We start from the raw sequence: 20,845 nt of genomic DNA, 5'->3' as shown, positions 1-20,845 counted from the left end.
GTTGCACACGCGCATTGGGTGACAAACTGTGCCGGTGTCTTCGTGCCCGCGAGTCGGACGTGACTGCATTCGGCGCTGGCCGGCATGTGGGATTTTGGTTCTACGGATGTGTGACAACCCAGAATCTCCTGTGGACCGTCGTTGTGCACTGGAGGATCAGCACGTCACGCTGAATTGGCGCTGGCAACTGGACGACGGACTTGCCCTGTTGGATGCTGATAAGTCTTGGGGGGCGCACGATTTCCATGTAGACCAGCGGTGGGCTGGCAGGTTCGCGGCTGTGGAATTTCACCGCCGTGCAGGGATGGCACTGACCCAAGCGAGCGAGACTTCTGGTTGGCGGTTGACGACCACCCCCTCTTGGGAAAGTTAGCGGAGGAGGGACGACGATGTAGTAACCCCCCCCCCCCCCCCCTTCTTGATCCTGTTCCCCTCTTCCCTCTCTTCTTCTTCTCTCCCTTTCCTCCTACTCCTCTTCTTCTTGGTGAGATCTGACGCTGGTAACTGCCAAATGAAAACTTCAGATCTGAAAAGAGAATGTGGGGCCATCATGGCCTTATATAGGGCCATGATGGGCCCCTTACAAAGGGTCCAACAAGGGGCCCAATGAGGACCCCATTTTACAACATAATTAAGAAAACTAAGAAAGAGAAAGAAAACAATACGGAATTAAAATGATATGGACGTGTAACGACGAGTAGGGGTAATCATCGTGATGAACACAAAAACAGAAATAAAACAACGGAAAACAGATAACGGAAGATGCGAACACGTGCTCTACCCAGGGTACTTAAACCCGGGCGTCTTCACGGACGCTTTGGCGAGCCGGTCGGGCTGGACACGGACCGGCGGTGATGCTAGTGTCGACGATGATGGCTCCGCTGATGGCTCGTTGGCATCATCTGGATGCTCTCCATCACTTAACAGATCTGAAAATCACTTTATTTCATTCAAGCTATAAATTTAGCAGGAACTCAAAAGTTCAGCCTGAAACCCTTCTACATTGTTAGATAACACAATTTAAAGCTGAATAATTTTCAAACATTGGAATTTTCTCTCTCCTAATTAGTCCACAAGTTGAATCGCCAACATGTCATGCAATCCTGTGAAATTTTAAGATTCTCCATCAATATCCAGATGTGTATACAAGAATTGATGTGTACCTGTTAGCAGAAATCCTTCTTTCTATTCTTTACAAAGTCCATTTTGTAATCTGCATTTATTCTCTTTCAGCAAATCAAAACACGCAATGTGTCATGTTTAATTGATGCCTTTGTTTAGCATTGGTTGAGATTATAATTTAGATTGTGATAATGAGGATGTTGTAAATAATTGATCAAATTAAGAAGGTTTGATTTTTTAAAGATTACAATTTTCTCTCTCCTCATCAATATTCTAATTTTGAAATTCTTTTATTCCCAAACATGATGTCCAAAATGCCAAAGAAATACCAAAATCCAAAAAATATGAATATCATTTTAAAGATATATTTAATCATTTTAAGCTTGATAACATGCATATATAAGCTTGTCAATTTATCTCCTGACATCTGTAATTGTTTTCTCCCCATCATTCTATATCTAATCTCTATTAATTTCTTACTTTGTGACATATGCCTAGCTCTCTTTTATATATCATGTATTAGTTTTTCAATCATTAACAAATCCATATTTCATTATCTATCATTTCTTTGTATTTTTCATCCACTTCTGTCCAGTTTCACAGCTCTCTTATCCTCTACAGTTTGGTTCTCGTTCTTTCACCCTCTCTATTCTGTAACTTCTTTTCTTTAACTCTATTCTGGTATTTCTCTCTCCCAGTATTATGTGCTATTTATTTTATGATTTCTAATCTATCTCAGATGTTTTGATAAATAGAGGAGTCAATTTTATTTGCTCAGCAAAGGGTTAAAAATGTCAAGATCTAGTTTTGAATAAAAATAAAAAATAAAAAATATCTGAAAGCAAAATAAATCCCGATTGTGGATATGAAAATTATCTATTATGGAAGCATGTGATGAAAATGTTGGCGGGAAACCTAGTGTTTTGCTTTAAATATGACACTATTTATTACTTTAAATTATTTAAAAGTTTATCTTTATCTCTTCTCATCAAATAGTGTAAAAATATCTCATAATTTTTGGGATTTATAGAGAGAAAATTTGTGGACTTCGTGAAAGAATAACTCATATACAAAATTTTAGTTTTTAAATATTTCATTTGTGATTTTATATGCGGAAATATAAGAGGACATAATAAATGGGGGAGATTATAGACATCGAACGATATTCATTAGATTTTAAGCATATGACATCAATTTGATATTTGAATAAAAACAATTTTTATCTTTGGTGACTTATAGATTAACTCCAAGGAAGATTGTTTTATGAAGGGATCTAGAGATAGAAAATAAAATTAAGAATGATGTGATATTGCCTTTAATAAAAATTTGGATCAGCATAATAATATTACTCTATATTTGTTTTAGTATGTATTTTTATTCAATAAATTCCATAAGGATATTTATTATATTGGGGAAGTTGTATCAAGATGTATCAAATCTACATAAGAAGAAAACATGAGAAAAGTTACATTTCTTTTGTAGATAGACAAATAAAACTAAGCAATTTTAAAATTGAATCCCATGATGAAAATAAATCCATATGTATGATTATATGATTTTAACTTAAGCTTATGTGTCAGTTTGGACATGAGGGTAAACTTTTCAGGATTCAACCTACCTATTTTCTAAAGTGGCACTGCCCTCATAACATGGGGAGAAATGATGTACAACACAATATGTAATCTTCACTTAAAAGCATACTTAAAGTTTTAAATAGTGTATTAAAAACTATTTTTTTTTTATCCTGATGAAAATTTTATGTTTTTGTTTTCATGAGATCTAATATTTGTCTCTAATGTAGAATTTTTTCCGTCAAACGATTGTCATCTCAATATTTAATAAAAAATAAATTCGATCTTACAACCTTCATATAGAATTTTAAACATATTTTAAACATTACTGTTACATTGTTACAAAATTAAATATTTTTTAAATATAAAATAAATTTTAATAATAAATCTATTAAATTAAGGAAAAAGCAGATTTTAATTTTCTAAAAAAGTAGATCTGAAGACTTGTATGCATAAGAATTCTGCAATGGCTTAAATATGAAATACGCATATAGAGTAAATTAAGTTCAGTAAAACTTTAGATGTATTGAAACTCAAAAGATAAAATTTATTTGAGGACCACTTCACACTACCAACTTTGAGTGGAAAAAAGTAGTTAGTTATATTTACCGGTTGTATATCATATATGTGGATGGTTAAGATTAATATAAACTAGGAAACAATGAATTTGACAAGTCACAAAATAATATAACAAACACATATAAAACTATATTCATGGCAGGGCAAAAACTTTTTGTTAAATGCTATAAAAGGCAAATCATATTAATAAAATTATATCCCTAATGGGAATAATAAATAAAAATAAAGATAAAGTAAATTTTTAAATAAAATGAATTATTTTGATGAATAAATAAATGTTAAAGTTAAATTTAAGGAGATATTGGAGATTTTTTGGTCATCATTTCACCAATACTTCTGAGGGAATGCATCAAAAATAGATTTTAGATTTCTAAACCAATTAAGATCACCTCAAGAATACTAATGTCTAAGTAGAATTTCTTAATACATATTTATGTCTCGTATGCCCCATTAGATGCTAAATCGTACAAGCTGAATGAAAAACATTATATGGAACAAATAGATATTTTTCTCAATTTTTTCTACAAAGTACATGAGAAACAAAATTTTGGAATGTCATTGTTACTAAGTATCCCAAAATATGCACCTTAATGGTAATTGTTCAAGTAATTGTTCAACTTCTTTATAATTGGATTTCAAAACTGGGACGCAGAAATAGGAAAGATGATGTAATGCATAAAGTCAGTAAAATAAGATGAATGGATTAGTATATATTTTTAAATAAATAAATTTTAAAATATTTCAATGCATAATAACTTTGATTTTAGAAATATTAACGATGGGTAAAAAATGAAAGGATAAATGTAAATTTGGAGTAGAAATAACTTCTTTGTCTGTGTTTCATTTTTATAAGAGGCGAACACGTAGTACTGTCAATTTTTAAAAAATAAATTAGCTATCCAACATGTAATATCAATAGATACAGATTTTTAAGCATCAGAAAGCGTTTATTCAATATTAAGGTATTAATTTCAAAAAAACACATAGTAATGTTCTTTAAAAATGATATTATTGGAAATGGAAATTATCTCTGCTTTTAACTAAAACTGAGTTAAGTATATATTTCAAAATTTATCAAGATGCTATGGAAATAATTGATCTGATTGAAAATTAAATGTTTTTGGTTAAAGATCCAAAAAATATATATTTGAATCAATCGATCAAATCATTTAGATTTATTATTTTAGTTGGGATATGATATGATTCATCATTTTTAGTCTTATATAGGGACATCATAAAATCATAACAGACTTTGGCTTGTGGTTTACAGATGAAGATTTTGTATATTGTGAGACTATTAGGGTAGGAAACCATTCAAACAATATATTGTAGATTTATAATTTTGAAATGTATGTATCCCAAATTTATATCACTACCATTTCTATGTGTCCAGATGGATAACTTTATCAGGTTTTCAAAAATTTCATGACTCCCTTTGAGTATAATATCTTAGCAAAATATATTTATTATCCATATGATAAATTTAATCAAGTTTAGTTTTTTAAAAATAATGCAGAAAAGGAATATCTAATTAAGATGAAACTCCATATTATGGGAGTTATATGAGGTCCCGTTGTGATTTATTATATTCTTAAATAATATTCCTTAAAAAAAACACTACGAGTTAATTCTAGGTATATGATGATGGATATATTTATGACCTCCAAGATAGTCTGACATTCAACATCTTGTTGAGCATTCATTACTAAAAATATATTCACTATTACAGATTTGTTATGCATGTAATAAGATCCAAGAATATGCTCAATGAGTAGTAAATTATGATATAATCACAAGGAGGTGATCTCGAATATTTAAAATAAAGTCATAAGCATTCCTATTTTAGGATATTTAAAAAGGGCATTAAAATATCTGGATAAAATAGCACCAACCATATGAAAAGTTCCTGCTCACATGAGTGTTTTTTTTTAAACATTAGGTGTTGAGACACTAAAGAGAGAGATATTATTTTTCTTCCTAGAAAAGTATTTCAATAAATTGATCTGCATGAATCCATAGATTGTATTATACCTACTTTTTAACTTATCTATTCATGTTACAGTTGTGTAAGCAGTCCTTATACACCAAACACCTCATGGTCAGACATATTTTTAAATACGACCAATGAGACCCTAATCAAGGGATTATAAATAGGCTTAGGTTGGGTGTAGAAAAAGTTAAGGAAAGATATTGAGTTGTCAGGATTAGATTTTCCACCTTTGGTATAAAAGGAAATAATCAAATAAGAAGATGCGATAAAATCGATGATCTTGGTAGTGGAAATATTTATATGATATTTCACAATTCATCAGTCCTAGATGAGATGACCAATCTTGATTTGACATTTGACCAAACCCTAAGTAAATCTATGAGATTAACATGAATGAGGGATAATACCCAAATGATAATTTTTGACATAAATGTTCAGTGAAGGAATTGATGGCCCTTCTGCCTTCAAGATAATGATGTTTAGCTTGGCACCTCATATGTATGTGTCGAGCCATCAATCAAGTTAAATTGTTCCATGAATTACTAATATATATGTAGGACACAACTAACTACTTTTTAGCCAATAAATTGTGATTGAGAATGTGGATTCATTAACTTTACTATTACGTGAATCAAAAGGATCACATACATAAGGTTTATCCAATGTCAAATTATATATCTAGAGTACATGGCTTTTATGATAATTTCCCTTGAAGTTCCCATACAAAATATGAGGATATATTCAGAGTGTCTATCTTTCTTTTTGTATGCCTTCTCCATATCTTCTTGAACTCCCTCCCCTTTGGGTATGATGAAAATCATTTCTTAAATTTAGAGTTCACCCACAACATTTATTCATGATCCATCAATGATGTAGGACTTGCATAGCCCATGAAGATCAAGTGTTACCTTCAATGGGCTAATTAATAAGCCATTGGTCAGTTAAAGGCTCAAAAAGAGGATGCATAATTCAATAATTTTATAAAATTCAAAATTTGAAGAAATGAACAAAATTAATGAGTTTTGTTCAAAATTAAGAGTAATAATATGATATACAACTTATTAAATTCCAATAACAATTTACATAAAACATTCGATTATTAATGGTGGAAATTGGTTTATAAATATAAAACTTAAATTAGGTATAAATATCTAAATTTGATATTTATTTTTCAAAACATTTTAATTTATTGTGATTTAAACGTGGAACATTAGCACTTTATCAGTATTTATTTGAATTCATAACTCGCTGGGAAGTTGTATTTTCTAGCCCACGACTTCATCTGGTCTCCCATGCCTCCAATATTTCCATGTATTAGTATTAATGTATGATTATCTATTTACTCAACAAGCCACTTCATCTGAAAAATATGAATGAGGACAGCTTACATTAATTTCTTAATGAGGAACTTCTTGGTAAGGTGGTTCACTCAGGGTATTCTACACTCATCATATAAGTGGGATATGATAGTTTTATTTTTTTGGATATTTTAATGTCTTTTTTGGATATTCTATGAATATGAATGTTTATAATCTGTTTAACAATGAGAGAACATCACATTATGGTCTCAGCGTAATTCACTAATCATTGCATAGATTCTTAGGCTCTTCATTATAAACATCACAACTGAATATTAATGAACAAGATTCTTTTGAGTGAACTCAAATGAGACATATGAGTGTGATTGGATTTCAGGTTATAAAATTATATGAAAACCATTTTTCTATCAACTTCGATGAATAAGGGGGTGGCATACCTTCCTCAGAGTGTGCACTTGAACTGTAAGTGTAAATGATGATTTGGATGTTCTTTTGTTGCTATGAGTTACGTATAATATTATGAAGCACCTAGGACACTGATTTAACAGCAGCATAAGTTATGACATGCTCCTGTTCCTTTTTGGCATTTATGTATTCATGGGCATGCTCCTCCTGTTCAATGACATTTCACATATTGTGCATATGACATGCATTTGATTTGTGACCTTCATCATTACATCTGTAATATTTGATGATTATATTTGACGCCTTAGGATTTCCACTATGATGCTCCTTTTTAATTTTTTGACACCCTAAACGAGATTGCATCAGATGAATCACAGTATCAAAAGAATAGACTATATTGCTCCTAGGACATAACATTTATTTTATTCATTAAATATGTAATACTTGTTTGATTATTAGTCTGCTTTGGTTTCCCTTTGGAGATCCGTTGAAATTATTTGACAATCCACGTATGCACTCAGTTGATAAATCACATGCATTCTGAGATGCATATCATTGCACAACCGGTTTTCTTAACTGGGGAACATTGCGACTCATGAAATTTTGGTTTTCCTATTTGTAGTTTTTCACTATGTTGCACATCTAACTTGTGAAAATATTAAACATCAAGCATCTCCACAATCTTCCATTTCATCACATATTTATAATGAAATATATAATATAATTCAGAAATATTCAAATCAAGGTGAACCTTTAATTGATAGCAATCTTTAATATATTACTAACATAAAAACACCTCAAACATTTCAATTTACAGGAGTAACAATAAAATATTTCAACGTATTTTAAACTTAATCCAAGTACAGAGCAATTTTTTGGAGAGTATAGATCAGGAAATTTGGAATTTCTAACACCATGAAGAAGAAAAACCCTTTAGCGTTTACGCCAAAAATTTAGCTTGGGTTTAATCAGGGATCTTAAGATCATGAAATAATCTCTTTACTTCAGCCAGAAAATCAACATTCTTTTATGTTCTGCATGTAAACATTATAATCTAACTTCATACAAAAAGTATGCCTTTCAACATCCCTAAGTATACCTCTAGAGCTGGTTAAAATACGTAAATCAATTTGATCCTGAGCATTCCCATTACAATGATTTTCACCAAAAAAAATTAACAGATTGTCTAGAGTTATCAGCACGATGAAGATTTTACTAATCTTGATATATATTTTCAAGAATAGTTTTTAAGATATCAAAAACTTCATCCATTATGTGATTAAATCTATCTTGAATATCTTCTCCAGGAGAGTCAAATATTGCATGCTACATAAGGTGGGTGGTAACGGATATAGACATACAGATACTAGCCCGAAAAGCTAGAAGGGTCAGACGAACCAGACTATCTAGGTGGTGAACCCAGAGTGGGAAACATGGGTAGACCGAAGTAACTGTGAGGGCATTGGGAAAACTTTAACACTGGTGTCCATCCGTACCTTATAGCTCCGTTCTTTAGATTATAACATATATAGTTCGCAGATCATTGGTTTGTAAATTAAAATTTGTGGTGGATGGTTTTTTAAGAACCTCATTCACACACCCCTTAGGTCTTTCCGTAGGTGTAAACCAGCAATAACTCTTTGCATTATCCTTATTTCCCTACAATCATATTTTTCATACTTTTTTATTCGTCTCTTATTACGCGCCGAATAGTTAATCTTTCGCTTCAACGATGAGCTATGCTTTTTTATCTTAGGTACACCAATTAGTCGACTGTCAGTTATCATACATTTGTTTAGCTTAACGACACTCAATCTTTTGATCAATGTGGCATTCAAGTTTACGATATGACACAATGTGGCAGATAAGAAAAACATGAGACATATTTCATTTTTAGGTCAAACACTATCCGGAAGCTGGCTTATTATGGGAGCAGAGAACAACCCGTGATCTCTGGAGGTAGAAGACAGGAAAGAAAGAGAAAGTAAAAGGGTACAGAGATTATGAGAGGCCAAGAACCTTGCCGGTGGAAAAATCAACGTCGATGTCAAAGAAGCAGGGGCGGGTGGGAAGGCCGGGCATCGTGCTCATGGTGCCGACCAGAGGATAGAGGAAGCCGGCGCCGATGCTGGCTCTGACGTCTCGGATGGGGAGGACGAAGCCCGAGGGAGCGCCTTTCTGTGAAGGCACATGAGAGAAGGAGTACTGCGTCTTGGCCATGCATATTGGCAGCCCGGAGAAACCCTGCGTCCTGTACATGTCGATCTGCTTCTCCGCCTTTCAGAGACAAAAACTCAACATTAACCCAGTAGAAATATATGGATATAAATATATATATATGAGAGAGGAGAGAGAGAGAGAGAGACGAGAGAGAGGAGAGAGAGACAGGAGAGAAGGGGAGGGAAAGGGAGAGAGATAGAGGGAGAGAGAGGGAGAGAGTGAGAGAGGGAGTGAAAGAAGAGAGCGAGAGAGGAGAGAGAGGGAGAAAGAGAGGGGAGAGAGGGAGAGAGAGAGTGAGAGAGGGAGTGAAAGAAGAGAGAGAGAGAGAGGAGAGAGAGGGAGAGAGAGAGAGGGTGAGAGAGAGAGGGAGAGAGAGAGAGGGTGAGAGAGAGAGGGAGAGAGAGAGAGGGTGAGAGAGAGAGAGAGAGGGAGAGAGAAAGAGAGAGAGACCTGATCAGAATACTCAACGCCGGCAGCTCCATATGACTTGGCGATGGCCTCAATCTTGTCCTTGATACCAACGTCGAGAGGATACAGAAACTTCAAGGGACCAGTGTGGCTTTCGCACGCCCTTTGTACCGCAATCCCCAGATCAACCTGCAAAGGATCAGAAAAATATGATAATTTACATGTAACCAAATGAAATCATATGCCGATTACACAAAAAAACGAAATGAAATCAAAGATAGAGGGTTCCGTGGTATTTACCGCGCCCTTTCCTCCGTAGGCATGGTGGGTACAGACGACGGCATCAAAAGCGCCAGCGGCCACCGAAACACTTCTTACTAAGTTCAGCTCCGCCTCAGTATCCGAAGCAAACGCATTAATCGCCACCACTACGTTAACTCCATAAGCCTTGGTATTAGAGATATGTCTAACCAAGTTAACGCAACCGGCTTCCACCAAACCGACGTTTTCAGATAGATAAGCGTGATCCAATGGCCTTCCCGCCACCACCTCCGGCCCTCCTCCATGCATCTTCAGAGCTCTAACGGTGGCCACTATAACCGCACACTGAGCCGACAGGCCACTGTATCGACACTTGATATTCATAAACTTCTCTGCGCCAATGTCCGCTCCAAACCCTGCCTCAGTCACGACGAACCCACCCGGGCCAACGAGCTTAAGCCCAATCTTGTCCGCCACCACCGAAGAATTCCCATGGGCAATGTTGGCAAAAGGGCCTGCGTGAACAAGAACAGGCGTCCCTTCTAAAGTCTGCATGAGTGTAGGGTTGATAGCGTCCTTCATAAGGACAGTAAGAGCCCCTCCAAGGCCCAAATCATCAGCTGTAATGGGCTTCCCTGCGCGGCTGTTCCCTATCACCATTCTCCCCAGTCTCTCTCTCATGTCAGAGAGAGAAGTAGTAAGAGCGAGAACCGCCATGATTTCACTGGCCACAGAGATGTCGAAACCAGTCTCTCTCAACATCCCCTTCTCCTCTGGGCCCTGACCGATGGTTATCTTCCTCAGGAAACGGTCGTTAACGTCCATCACTCTCCTCCAAGTGACGGAATCTGGGTCGATATCGAGCCGAGCGAAGGCTCTGATTTCATCCGGGGTGAGATCATCTGGGTCGGTCTTGTTTATGTTGAGATTCTTCAGGCGGCGGCGCATAACGTCTGCGAATCTTCGTTTTCCTTGCTTGTTTGGTGGGCAGAGCCGGTTGAAAAGAGCCTTGTCCGATTGGGAAGCTTCGTGGAAGATTCGAGTATCGATGGCCGCAGCGAGGAGGTTATTGGCGGCGGTAATGGCGTGGATGTCGCCGGTGAGATGAAGGTTGAACTCGTCCATGGGGATCACTTGGCTGTAGCCTCCCCCAGCGGCGCCGCCTTTGATCCCGAAGGTTGGCCCTTGAGATGGTTGACGGAGACATGTTATAACCTGTCCACGTTCCAATTCAGCGATTTTCAAAACTGGGTCTAAGATTAGAAAAAGAGTATCCCTCAAGATCTTGATGAATGGATCCTCGATCAAGTAGATCTTGGATTGTGAGAAGGGAACCGATCGAATTCTTCTTGACATTCTAAAAAAGATCGATAATTTGTGGAATTGCCGGAGCTAACAAACCTTCTTGTCTAGAAAGGCCCCAAGAGCTTGGCAGAGACCAACAGTGGTAGTAGATTTCCCTTCTCCCAGCGGCGTCGGTGTGATTCCACCGACGACTACGTAGTACCCGTCGACTGATTCTTGGAGTTCATCAAATGCAGAGAGCAGCACCTGGGAAAACCAACGGATAAGATGGGTAATTCTAGACAAGATAGGATATGCTTTTGTAGAGGACCTTGGCCTTGTATTTGCCGTAGAGATCGTAGTGGCTGGGGTTGAGGCCGAGCGAGAGGGCGATCTCTGAGATGGGTAGCGGCTCTACGGCGTTGGCGATGTCTATGTCGGCCGGCACGGGGGAGATCACCTCCAAACGCCTCACCGTCTTCGTAGGCGCCATCCCTTCTCCAGCGATGAACTTAGTTACAGTGGAATGATCTTCTTCACGTTGTGGATATCGATCTTGTTCAGACTACTTTTTCTTTTCTGAAATTGAGGGAAATTGTACCAAGGATTTGACGGCGACAGCTGTGGACAGTAGATGACTCCTGAGCCTTTCCCCCCGTGAAAGGTGATGTCAGCAGATGGTCTCTTGGAAAGACTGTCTCAAGATCTCATCTCTGCCCAGGATAGACATTCCGCCATATTACTGGTTAAGCTGGGTAAAAAAATATCATTGGAGCTTTATAGATACCGATGTTATTTTTGTATAGTGTGATTGGTTAGGACATTACGAAATAGGTTTTTCGATGTTACACAGGTCGGACTTAACAGTTATATTCTCTTTTTGATTTTCTTGTGTTTTAAGACGATGCTGGGGAATTTTATGATGAAAATTAATGATTTTAAGCTTAGTGTTCATTCAGAGGGATCTCAACAATTTGAACAAAAAAATGAACATATTGACAAAAAAACATTTATTTAATACTAAGTAATATGACATTGTTAGGTATCATGAAACTATTAGTTGTAATCAATTCTATACATTATTAACTATTTAATGATCACCAACACTGCCTCCCAAGAAAATTGAGGGGCACTTTTAGAGCTAACCTTGCTTTAGAGCTTTATCAGGCTGAGGAGAGGTCATATAGTTGTAGGGATGATCTGGGTTAAGTTTAGGAAATGATCAAGTCTAGAGTGTATCCCCTTTTAAATAGTTATGCCTCAATCATCCCTAGCTTCCCTAAGCTCCCAAGGGGTTCCAAGCAAGGAATACCCATATATGATATCAGAACTCTAAATCTATCATCTTTTGGGGCAAGGGGGAAGCATTCTAGATTGGAGGGTATGATCTAACTTACTCAAGAAATTTTAAATATTTCCCATTGGTAAGTTGGGACAAAACCTAGATGATTTTTTTGTTAAATATGTAATATTTCTTGGAAATATAAGTGGCATGCAAGCCAATACAACATTCGACATCTCATTCAATATTCATTATAATACACATGCAATACTTATAATGGAAGTCCATGAATGTATGCAATGACTAAGAGAATTATGGTGATATCATAATACAGAGATCACTGGTTTTTAAACACATGTCATAAACAAAAGGTACTCAGTAAGGACATTGAATTATCCAGATGAATAGCACTGTCTAGTCTCACTGAGCATGGGCAATCCCCTTGGTATTCTTGTGGGGACGATAAGAACATATAGTGGGTACTCTTTTAGAAAGAGTTCATTGAATTGATCTGTGAATCTTTGAATGGTATTATACATATCATCAATCAGGTTGACTCATGTCACGATTGTGTAAGTGGTCCTCAAACCTAAGACACCAAAGATGCCTAATGGGTAGAAAGTTGTAACTTGATTATGACTTATGAGTCCCTAATCAAGGAATTCTAAACCATCCAAGCTCAAACACAACAAATCCAAGAAGGTGTGGTCAACATGGGATCGTTTGCACTCAGTACTTGAGGAGACTGAGTCAATGGAATTATGCATTTTCTAGTATTTTACCAAGCATTAGTACTAACTAGAATGACTGATTAGGGTTTCATGATTAACCGTACCATAAGTCATTCGAGAGTCTCATGCGGATGATGGACTATACATACACGGTAACTGATGACCTTAAAGCTTCCATGAGAGAGTTGGCATACTCCTTTGTATCCTCTATGGCATTAGGCATAGCTTGGCACCCCACTGGCTAAAGAATCAACCTTTTGATTGAGTTAAATCAATTTGTGATTAATTATTCTATATGTGTTATCATTATTTAGTAAGATCAAACCACTAATCATTATTGGGCCATTGAAGTTATTAACTAAACTGATAAAAGGGCCTAGAGGCTCATATGTCCAAGGTTTTTGGACGTTGAAGGATATACTCAAAGTTTAATACCCTTTACAAATTATTTCTTGAGGACAGTAACTTTTATGAGAATTTCTTTAAATAATATAAATACACAGGCTCACCCTCATTTGATACCCATGTGAGTTAGTTTGAATGCCCCCCCTTTCTCATCTTCTTCTCCCCTTAGTGTTGCTTCGAATAAGGACTAGATGGACAGGAAATCAGATATCCAGTAGTAGCGTTCATAGAAATAAGAGGAGATCTAACACACTGAAGATTGTGTGGATATGTCTAAGGTTGACATCTGAACGGCTTGAAGATGTTTACTCAATGAACTAAGAAATCAATGATTCAATCCATGTAGAGGTGATATTTTTAGTTTTACTATGTTTTGGTTTTCAGATCAAATTTTTATTTAATATTTGACTACACAACTGAGATCAGGTCATCTTGATTGAAGCCTAAAAAATTCCCAACATTTTTTTCCCAAGATATATGCATTAAAAAAAAGGGTTTGGATTATGACAATACACGATGCAATCATCCTTAATATATGCATATTGTTTACTATATCTCCATACGAAAACCAATAAATGTCTATCAGAACACATTCAATTGACACTTTTCAATAATTCTAATCTATAATATTCTCCCTTTTATTATATTTATAGTCTCTTATGATATCTGGTTAGTCCAAAAATAGTTATAATATTTTCATTTTTATCTTGCAGAACAATAAATTTATATTTTTTCACCTTCATTACTCTAGTATAAGATATATGTCAAGAAAAGGATTGGACCAAACTGAGTGATTACGTACAGTATTGAGATGAGTCTGTAGTAGAGAGAATAAGATGGTGACTAAGAGATTGAAATGGCCAGGAAGGAATTTGGAGAAATGAGTAAAGGCTGGATTCAAATAAATATTTGATGAAGTTTCAAGGAAGAGAGATACAAAGGAACTGAAAACCAAAAAAAGGTAATTAAGAGTATGTGGGCTTCATATTTTAAAGGTTTATGAAGTAATGATGCTTTTTAAAAAGAGTGTCACACTAGGGTTTGTATCCACAGTTCAAACAAAATTCTTTGCATCCAAAAAGCAAGATGATAACACATATTTTTAGTAGGTTAATCTGACCATACATGTTTATTTGCATTAAATCAATTATATAAATGGGTTATCAAGCTTAAATGATTAGATTTTTTTTTAGACTGATATTTTGAATTTTATGAATTTTAAGTACTTTTAATGATTTTTAGGACATTAAATTCTGAAAAAACATAATTTTACTGAAGTTTTTGACATTACATTTGTAAATATATGTTTTTTCTAAGTCAAAATACAAATGCATTTATATGTCTTGGAAAATATTTAATTTATATGATTTTTGGAATAGTTTTAGGCTCTTTTATTTAATCATTAATCTTCATTAATGATTGGCATCAGCCAATCATTGATTACATATAGTTTTGGCATCGCGATTAGTGATGCCATAATGGCATTTAATGATTAAAAGTTTCTTTTATTAGATTTTTAAGCACAGGATGATGTGGCCCAATAAAAAGACAAGTTTATTTGTAATAAACGTGATGCAAAAGCTGAGGCTTGAATTTCAAAAAATGATTTTTAACACTTTTGACCAGTCAAAAGTTACGGCTTGACCAGTGTGTCACAAGGCACAAGGCACCACATGTACACATGGCGCTTACATATATGTGTGGCGTGTGTGTACCAACTTGTTATTGGTTGTTGAAGGGAGCACTGACACATTGCCACGTCTCACGCGTTTTCCTTTATTTATTTATATTATTCGCTCTTGTCTTTTTCTTTCAAGGACACTTCGCTCCACAACAACCATGGATTGGGAATGATGTGTAAAAATCTGAGTCGTTCATCGCATCAGATCTCAAGCATTTAATAATGGCAACCCTAGATGTGGCGCATCAACATCGACTGTGAGGAGGAGAGAAAACATTTAGATTAACTCAACGGCTGAGGATCGTCCAACTTCCAAGCTACATGTCTACCGATCCAAAACTTCAATTGAGCTGAAATTTTAAGGATAGCTTCGAATTTGTATACTCTATCCATCCATGGTTGGATGTATAAATTGGGCTCCCAATCTTTGTAAAAACATCTTTATGATCACTTCCTCCTAGAGAGGCAGATTGAAAGAAAGTGAAGTTTGAAGGTCCATCAAGGGTGTTCTTGGAGTTTTTAGTGCTTGGAGAAGATCAACAGAGAAATGGGGAAGCTAATCTACATCATGACGATGCCTTGATATCAGCGAAACATATGGATCTAAGGTTTTGGAGGTGCCTTTGTCATTTTTCAACACATTTAGGCTGATCATCTATCGATATTATCTGTCACTCATATCTATAAATATCCATCACCGATCCCTATCTACCGTCTTCTACCATCCACTTCACATATTACCTACATCGTCACAATCTCTTAAAGTATTCCCTCTCTATTTATTTAATAAAAATTAAATCACTAACTTCTCCCATTTTCTCCATTATTATATTCCTACTTTCATCATGTTTCATTCCATCGCTTCTATTCTGTCTTCATTTATAAAGGTCTATAAATAATATTGATTAAATTAAAATTCACAACAACGTAAATTTTACCCTAATTTTGATTCATAACATGGGAGCTTAAGCATAAATTATTCGCCAAGAAAATTTTTTAAACTTTCTTAACCTAAGAAGAAAAATAAAATTCAGATATTTTTATACCTATTTCAATCATCCATAAAATTTTGAAACCTAAATCTAAATTCAGGAGAAACAGAATAAATATAGGTTCATACACCAGACTTACATATCCACAATATGGTTGTTTTTCCTTCCAATATATCTAAGAAACCAAACCTCCTTTGCGTTGAATTTAATTGCCTCCACTTAAGAGGGAAAATGGCAAATCTTTTAGGTAAAAATTAACTGGAAATTCCCCGAAATTTTTCTCTGGGCTCAGCTCCTTCCTAGAAACATTCAGACGTAGCATTTGCACCTTTATTCACCTATCTCCTTCTTCTACATTTGTACTTGATTTATAACGGACTACCTAGGTCCTTAACATCATTACAACTCAAAATAAAGTTATAAAATAAGTATATGAAGTCTATGAATTCAACTAGGTTTGTAGAAGATACACTTAGAGTTAAATAAATCTCCAATAATTAGGATATAAGATCAAAATGTATGATGCCTTTTTAAAGGATTAACACATATTGTTACAATATGCAGAAACAATCATTTCTATATTCATTAAAAAATATATAGTATAAATTTATGTTCTTATAATCTAAATTTTGGTCATTGATGATCATAAACCCTGATCTATATTGGATCAGTTCCTCTATTAGACCTCCTTTATCTTTGGATAGCCAATAATGATTCTGAAAGTTATATGTAAATTATATTATTATCATATTATGATCGATTATATATAGATTTTTAATGTTTTCCTAATTTATTTTAATCGGGTCTGAGCATAGATGAACATGGAGAGGACGAAGGAGATGGATTCAAGAGAACAAGCATATCCTATCATCCCAAACAAGGAGATAGAAAAATAGGTTTCCTTGAAAAAATAGGATCATTTAACCATGGAAAATATATTATCTTGAAATAAATAGGTTTCCCCTATTATAGATTAATACTGGTAAGTAACTCTCCATTCAAACCTGATGGAGCGCGCCTAGATGACACCAAGGTTATGTCATTGGAGCCGCCCTCGCCGTCATCAGCATCACCGCTGGTCTGTGTCCAGCCCGACTGGCACACCAAAGCGTCCGTGAAGACGCCCGGATTTAAATACCCCGGTTAAAACACATCCACACACGTGCTCGAGTTTTAATTCTCCATTTTTGTTCATCAAATTTATGTTTTGTGTTCATCATGATGAGTTCACCGTACTCATTGTGCTTTATCTATCGTTTTCATTTTCGAGCCATTTAAAATTTCCCCTTTGTTTAGTTTATGTGTTGTAAAAGGGGGTCCCTTGTTGGACCCTTTGTCTAGATGTTTGGAATGGGCCCATCATGGCCCTATATAAGGCCATGATGGAGCACAACCATGTTCTGATCTGTTTTGTGGAAGTTATTTTTTTTAGTTATCAGATCTCACGCTTGAAGAAGGAAGAGGAGGAAGAAGAGAAGAAGAAGAAGAAGGAGATAGGGAAGAGTAGAAGGAAGAGTGAAGAAGGAAGGGCAAAGCAGGATGTTAATGGGTTCTTTTACCCGTTGGAGTCGTTCTCGAACCTGTGTTTCCCATTGCGCCAGTCCGTCAACGTCTACTCTCGCCATTCAACACTCCAGCAATGGAACCCTGTATTGTTCCACTCTCCGAGGCCTGAACCGTAGTGTCGCGCAAACGTAGGTTGCATTCATGCAGCCCTAACAGGAACCATTTCTTTGACTGACCACGGACGCACGACAATCAACTACGCTCCTTGTAACGCACTCAACAATTCAGATTCACGCGTGATTTCTCCATTTCCAAGTGGAGAAGACACCTTCAGCCATTCGAGTGTCCCTGCACGGTGTCAAGCCTTCAACTGAGCTCTGTGTTGATCTTCTACTTGCATCCCTCTGATGGAAATATATGTGGCCGGAATGCCAATCACACATTCCACATCTCGTTCCATGTTCATTAATAGAATAAATTCATTATACTGCATGTGTGATGCTTATAATGAAGTCCATGAATACATGATCGGACTTAGTGAATTATGATGAGATCGTAATACGGAGATCACTAGTCTTTAAGTATGTGTTCTAAACATTCCTATTCAAAGGATACGCGAGAAGGACATCAAAGTATCCGGATAGAATAGCACTATCTAGCCTCACTCATATGATGAGTATGGCCGGTCTCGTAGCCATTAGTGTGGCGACACTAAGGATAGATAGTGGGTGCTCTTTAGTGGAAAGAGTTCACTGAATTGATCCGTACGAATCCCTGAATGGTATTATACCGAACTGTCAATCAGGTTGATTCACATCACGGTTGTGTAAGTGCTCCTTAGACCTGAGACACCAAAGACGTCTTGTGGACGGACGGTTGTACTTTGGTTATGGCTAAAGAGTCTCTAATCATGGGATTCTAAACGGTCTTAGTTCGGGTGCATCAAGAAGTACACGAAGGCGATTGAGTGGTCAAGATGGGATCGTCCACCCTCGGTATAAGAGGTGATAGCTCAAGGAAGACGATGCAATGAAGTCCTTGGCCAAGGCAGTGAAATATCGGAGAAGAGTAGTCTGATGATTTCCGAATGCATCAGTACTAACTCGGATGACCGATTAGGGTTTGACAGTTGACCATACCCTAAGTCGTCCAAGGAGCGTCAAGTGGATGAGGGATTATACATACACGGTAACTGATGATGAACAGGTTCCATGAGTGAGTCGATACACACTCCTTTGGATCTTCTAGAACACGAGGTGTAGCTTGGCACCCCACGTGTCAGAGACTCGACCTATCGATTGGGTTAAATCAATCCGACATTAATTAATCTATATGATTATATAGTTAATTAATTTGGAAGGCCAATAAAGGTTATTGGGCCGCTGGAGTCATTAACTGGACTGATACATGGGCCTAGAGGGTCACACGCAAATGGTCTTTTGGACGTCAGAAGATATACTTAACTTTTGAGGGTTTTTATGAAAAATACCCACTTAGTATAAATAGGGGAAGGCCCTGAATGAAATTCACCCAGGCCAGAATTGTTCAGGGGCCTTTCCCCTTCTTCTCCACTCTCCCCACACCCCCTCTCCATCCCTGATGTGATCAGGACGATGTAACGACGCCGACGGAGAAATAACGGGGCTCGTCAACAAGAAGGAGGAGATCCGACGCGCCGAGGACCGCGTGGATACATCTAGAGGCTGCACACTTGAGCAGCTCGACTCGTCTCGCTCCGGGATCGAAGAAATCACAAATGATATTCGTGCAAGTTACGTCGTTTCAATGTTTTTGTTGATGCCGTTTGATTCGCAAAGAGACTTCTGCTGCACATCGTTTTAGATTTATTCATCCAAGTCAAGGCCCCTAGAACCCAACAATTGACACGTTGCCCTCCTCAAGCCTCAAGCGATCATTCGATCAAGCAACCCAGAGCAACACAATTTGCCACACCGATCGCACGGCCTTGTCACATAGCCGTGTGGCCCATAGCGCTACCACGCCAATCGTGGCCGCACGGAGCATGTCGCTGAGCGTCCAGCCATGCAGTCAGTCGCGCAAATGCGTCAACTAAAAGGTCGTGCCGACCGCGCAATCGAGTCGCACTTGCCGCATTAACCACTGACGCGCAGACAGACGTTCCGAGTTGCCCACTGTGCTATTCCAGGTCGCACTACTGTGATGCCGCCTTCTACGTTACCTTATTCCCATCTTCACCTCCCACCTCCGTCGCTATGCTCCTGCACCGCGTCATCATCGCCAGTCGAGCCCAGCCGTATCTAGCTACAGTATGGTTCTCATCGTATATGCCCGCACCGGCCTAGCATTGACGAAGATGCCGACAACAAACACCACCACCGAAGAGGTACGCCGTCCCCTTGCTCGTTTGTTAAATTACGTCTTACAGTATACTTTTGGCTGCACTCCACCGTGCTCGGGTTAGAATAGGTGAGAGATTACTTCAAGAACTACGAATTGATTATTTCCCTAGGCACGGGCCGAGCCCGTCCATTACGTGCGAGCCCCTATGGAATTATTTTGTTCGGCGCCGTAGACACCATTGTTTCTCCGACGATGGTCGGAAGGTCACCATCGTCGTCACCGTTCGCCGGTCCCAGAGCTCAGAATTCAGCAAATTCCTACAAATCGGACCTGCACCTACACTCCACCTAGGTCATTTGCACTCACGTAGTTGCATTTTTGTTAGCAAGTTACCCGTCAGATGATGACATTGATGATGCCCGACATCAAAACCATTATGACATGTTACCCCTATACGAAAAATGGGTACTTCATAGCTGAACCTAAAGTATCAAAGGTGGAAAAAAAGGAAAAGGACAATCTAGTGTGTAACCCAATAATATAAAATCCTTCAAGGCCTTTTGTTTAAAGAACGATAAATTCATTCTTTTAGATAAAAGGTAATAAAATATTATTAATGGTACCATGATAACTAGAAATATTTAACTCATATAAATCATATGTTATGTTGATATATGATGGTGCTATTAATAATTTAATTATATTAACATGAATGATTAATTTTTTCTACGAAAGAATTCAAACCCTAAATATGCACTAATCATGTG

At 37.0% G+C, this 20,845-nt stretch overlaps 1 protein-coding gene across 1 annotated transcript; it reads right to left on the bottom strand.

The window, feature by feature from the left end:
* Window positions 1-8,849: 8,849 nt before the first annotated feature.
* Window positions 8,850-11,724, bottom strand: THFS (10-formyltetrahydrofolate synthetase). Its single transcript, XM_078588074.1, has 5 exons — window positions 11,491-11,724; window positions 11,277-11,426; window positions 9,915-11,090; window positions 9,657-9,803; window positions 8,850-9,263 (listed from the first exon to the last, which is right to left on the bottom strand). The coding sequence occupies exons 1-5, from the start codon at window positions 11,650-11,652 to the stop codon at window positions 8,988-8,990; spliced, it is 1,911 nt and encodes a 636-aa protein (XP_078444200.1). The 5' UTR covers window positions 11,653-11,724; the 3' UTR covers window positions 8,850-8,987.
* Between the last annotated feature and the right edge of the window lie 9,121 nt (window positions 11,725-20,845).

Source organism: Wolffia australiana, chromosome 16 (genome assembly GCF_029677425.1).
Source record: "Wolffia australiana isolate 7733 chromosome 16, ASM2967742v1".
Lineage (NCBI taxonomy): Eukaryota > Viridiplantae > Streptophyta > Magnoliopsida > Alismatales > Araceae > Wolffia > Wolffia australiana.
Note: the sequence above shows the minus strand (reverse complement) of the source record. Positions and strands in the feature narration are given on the sequence as shown.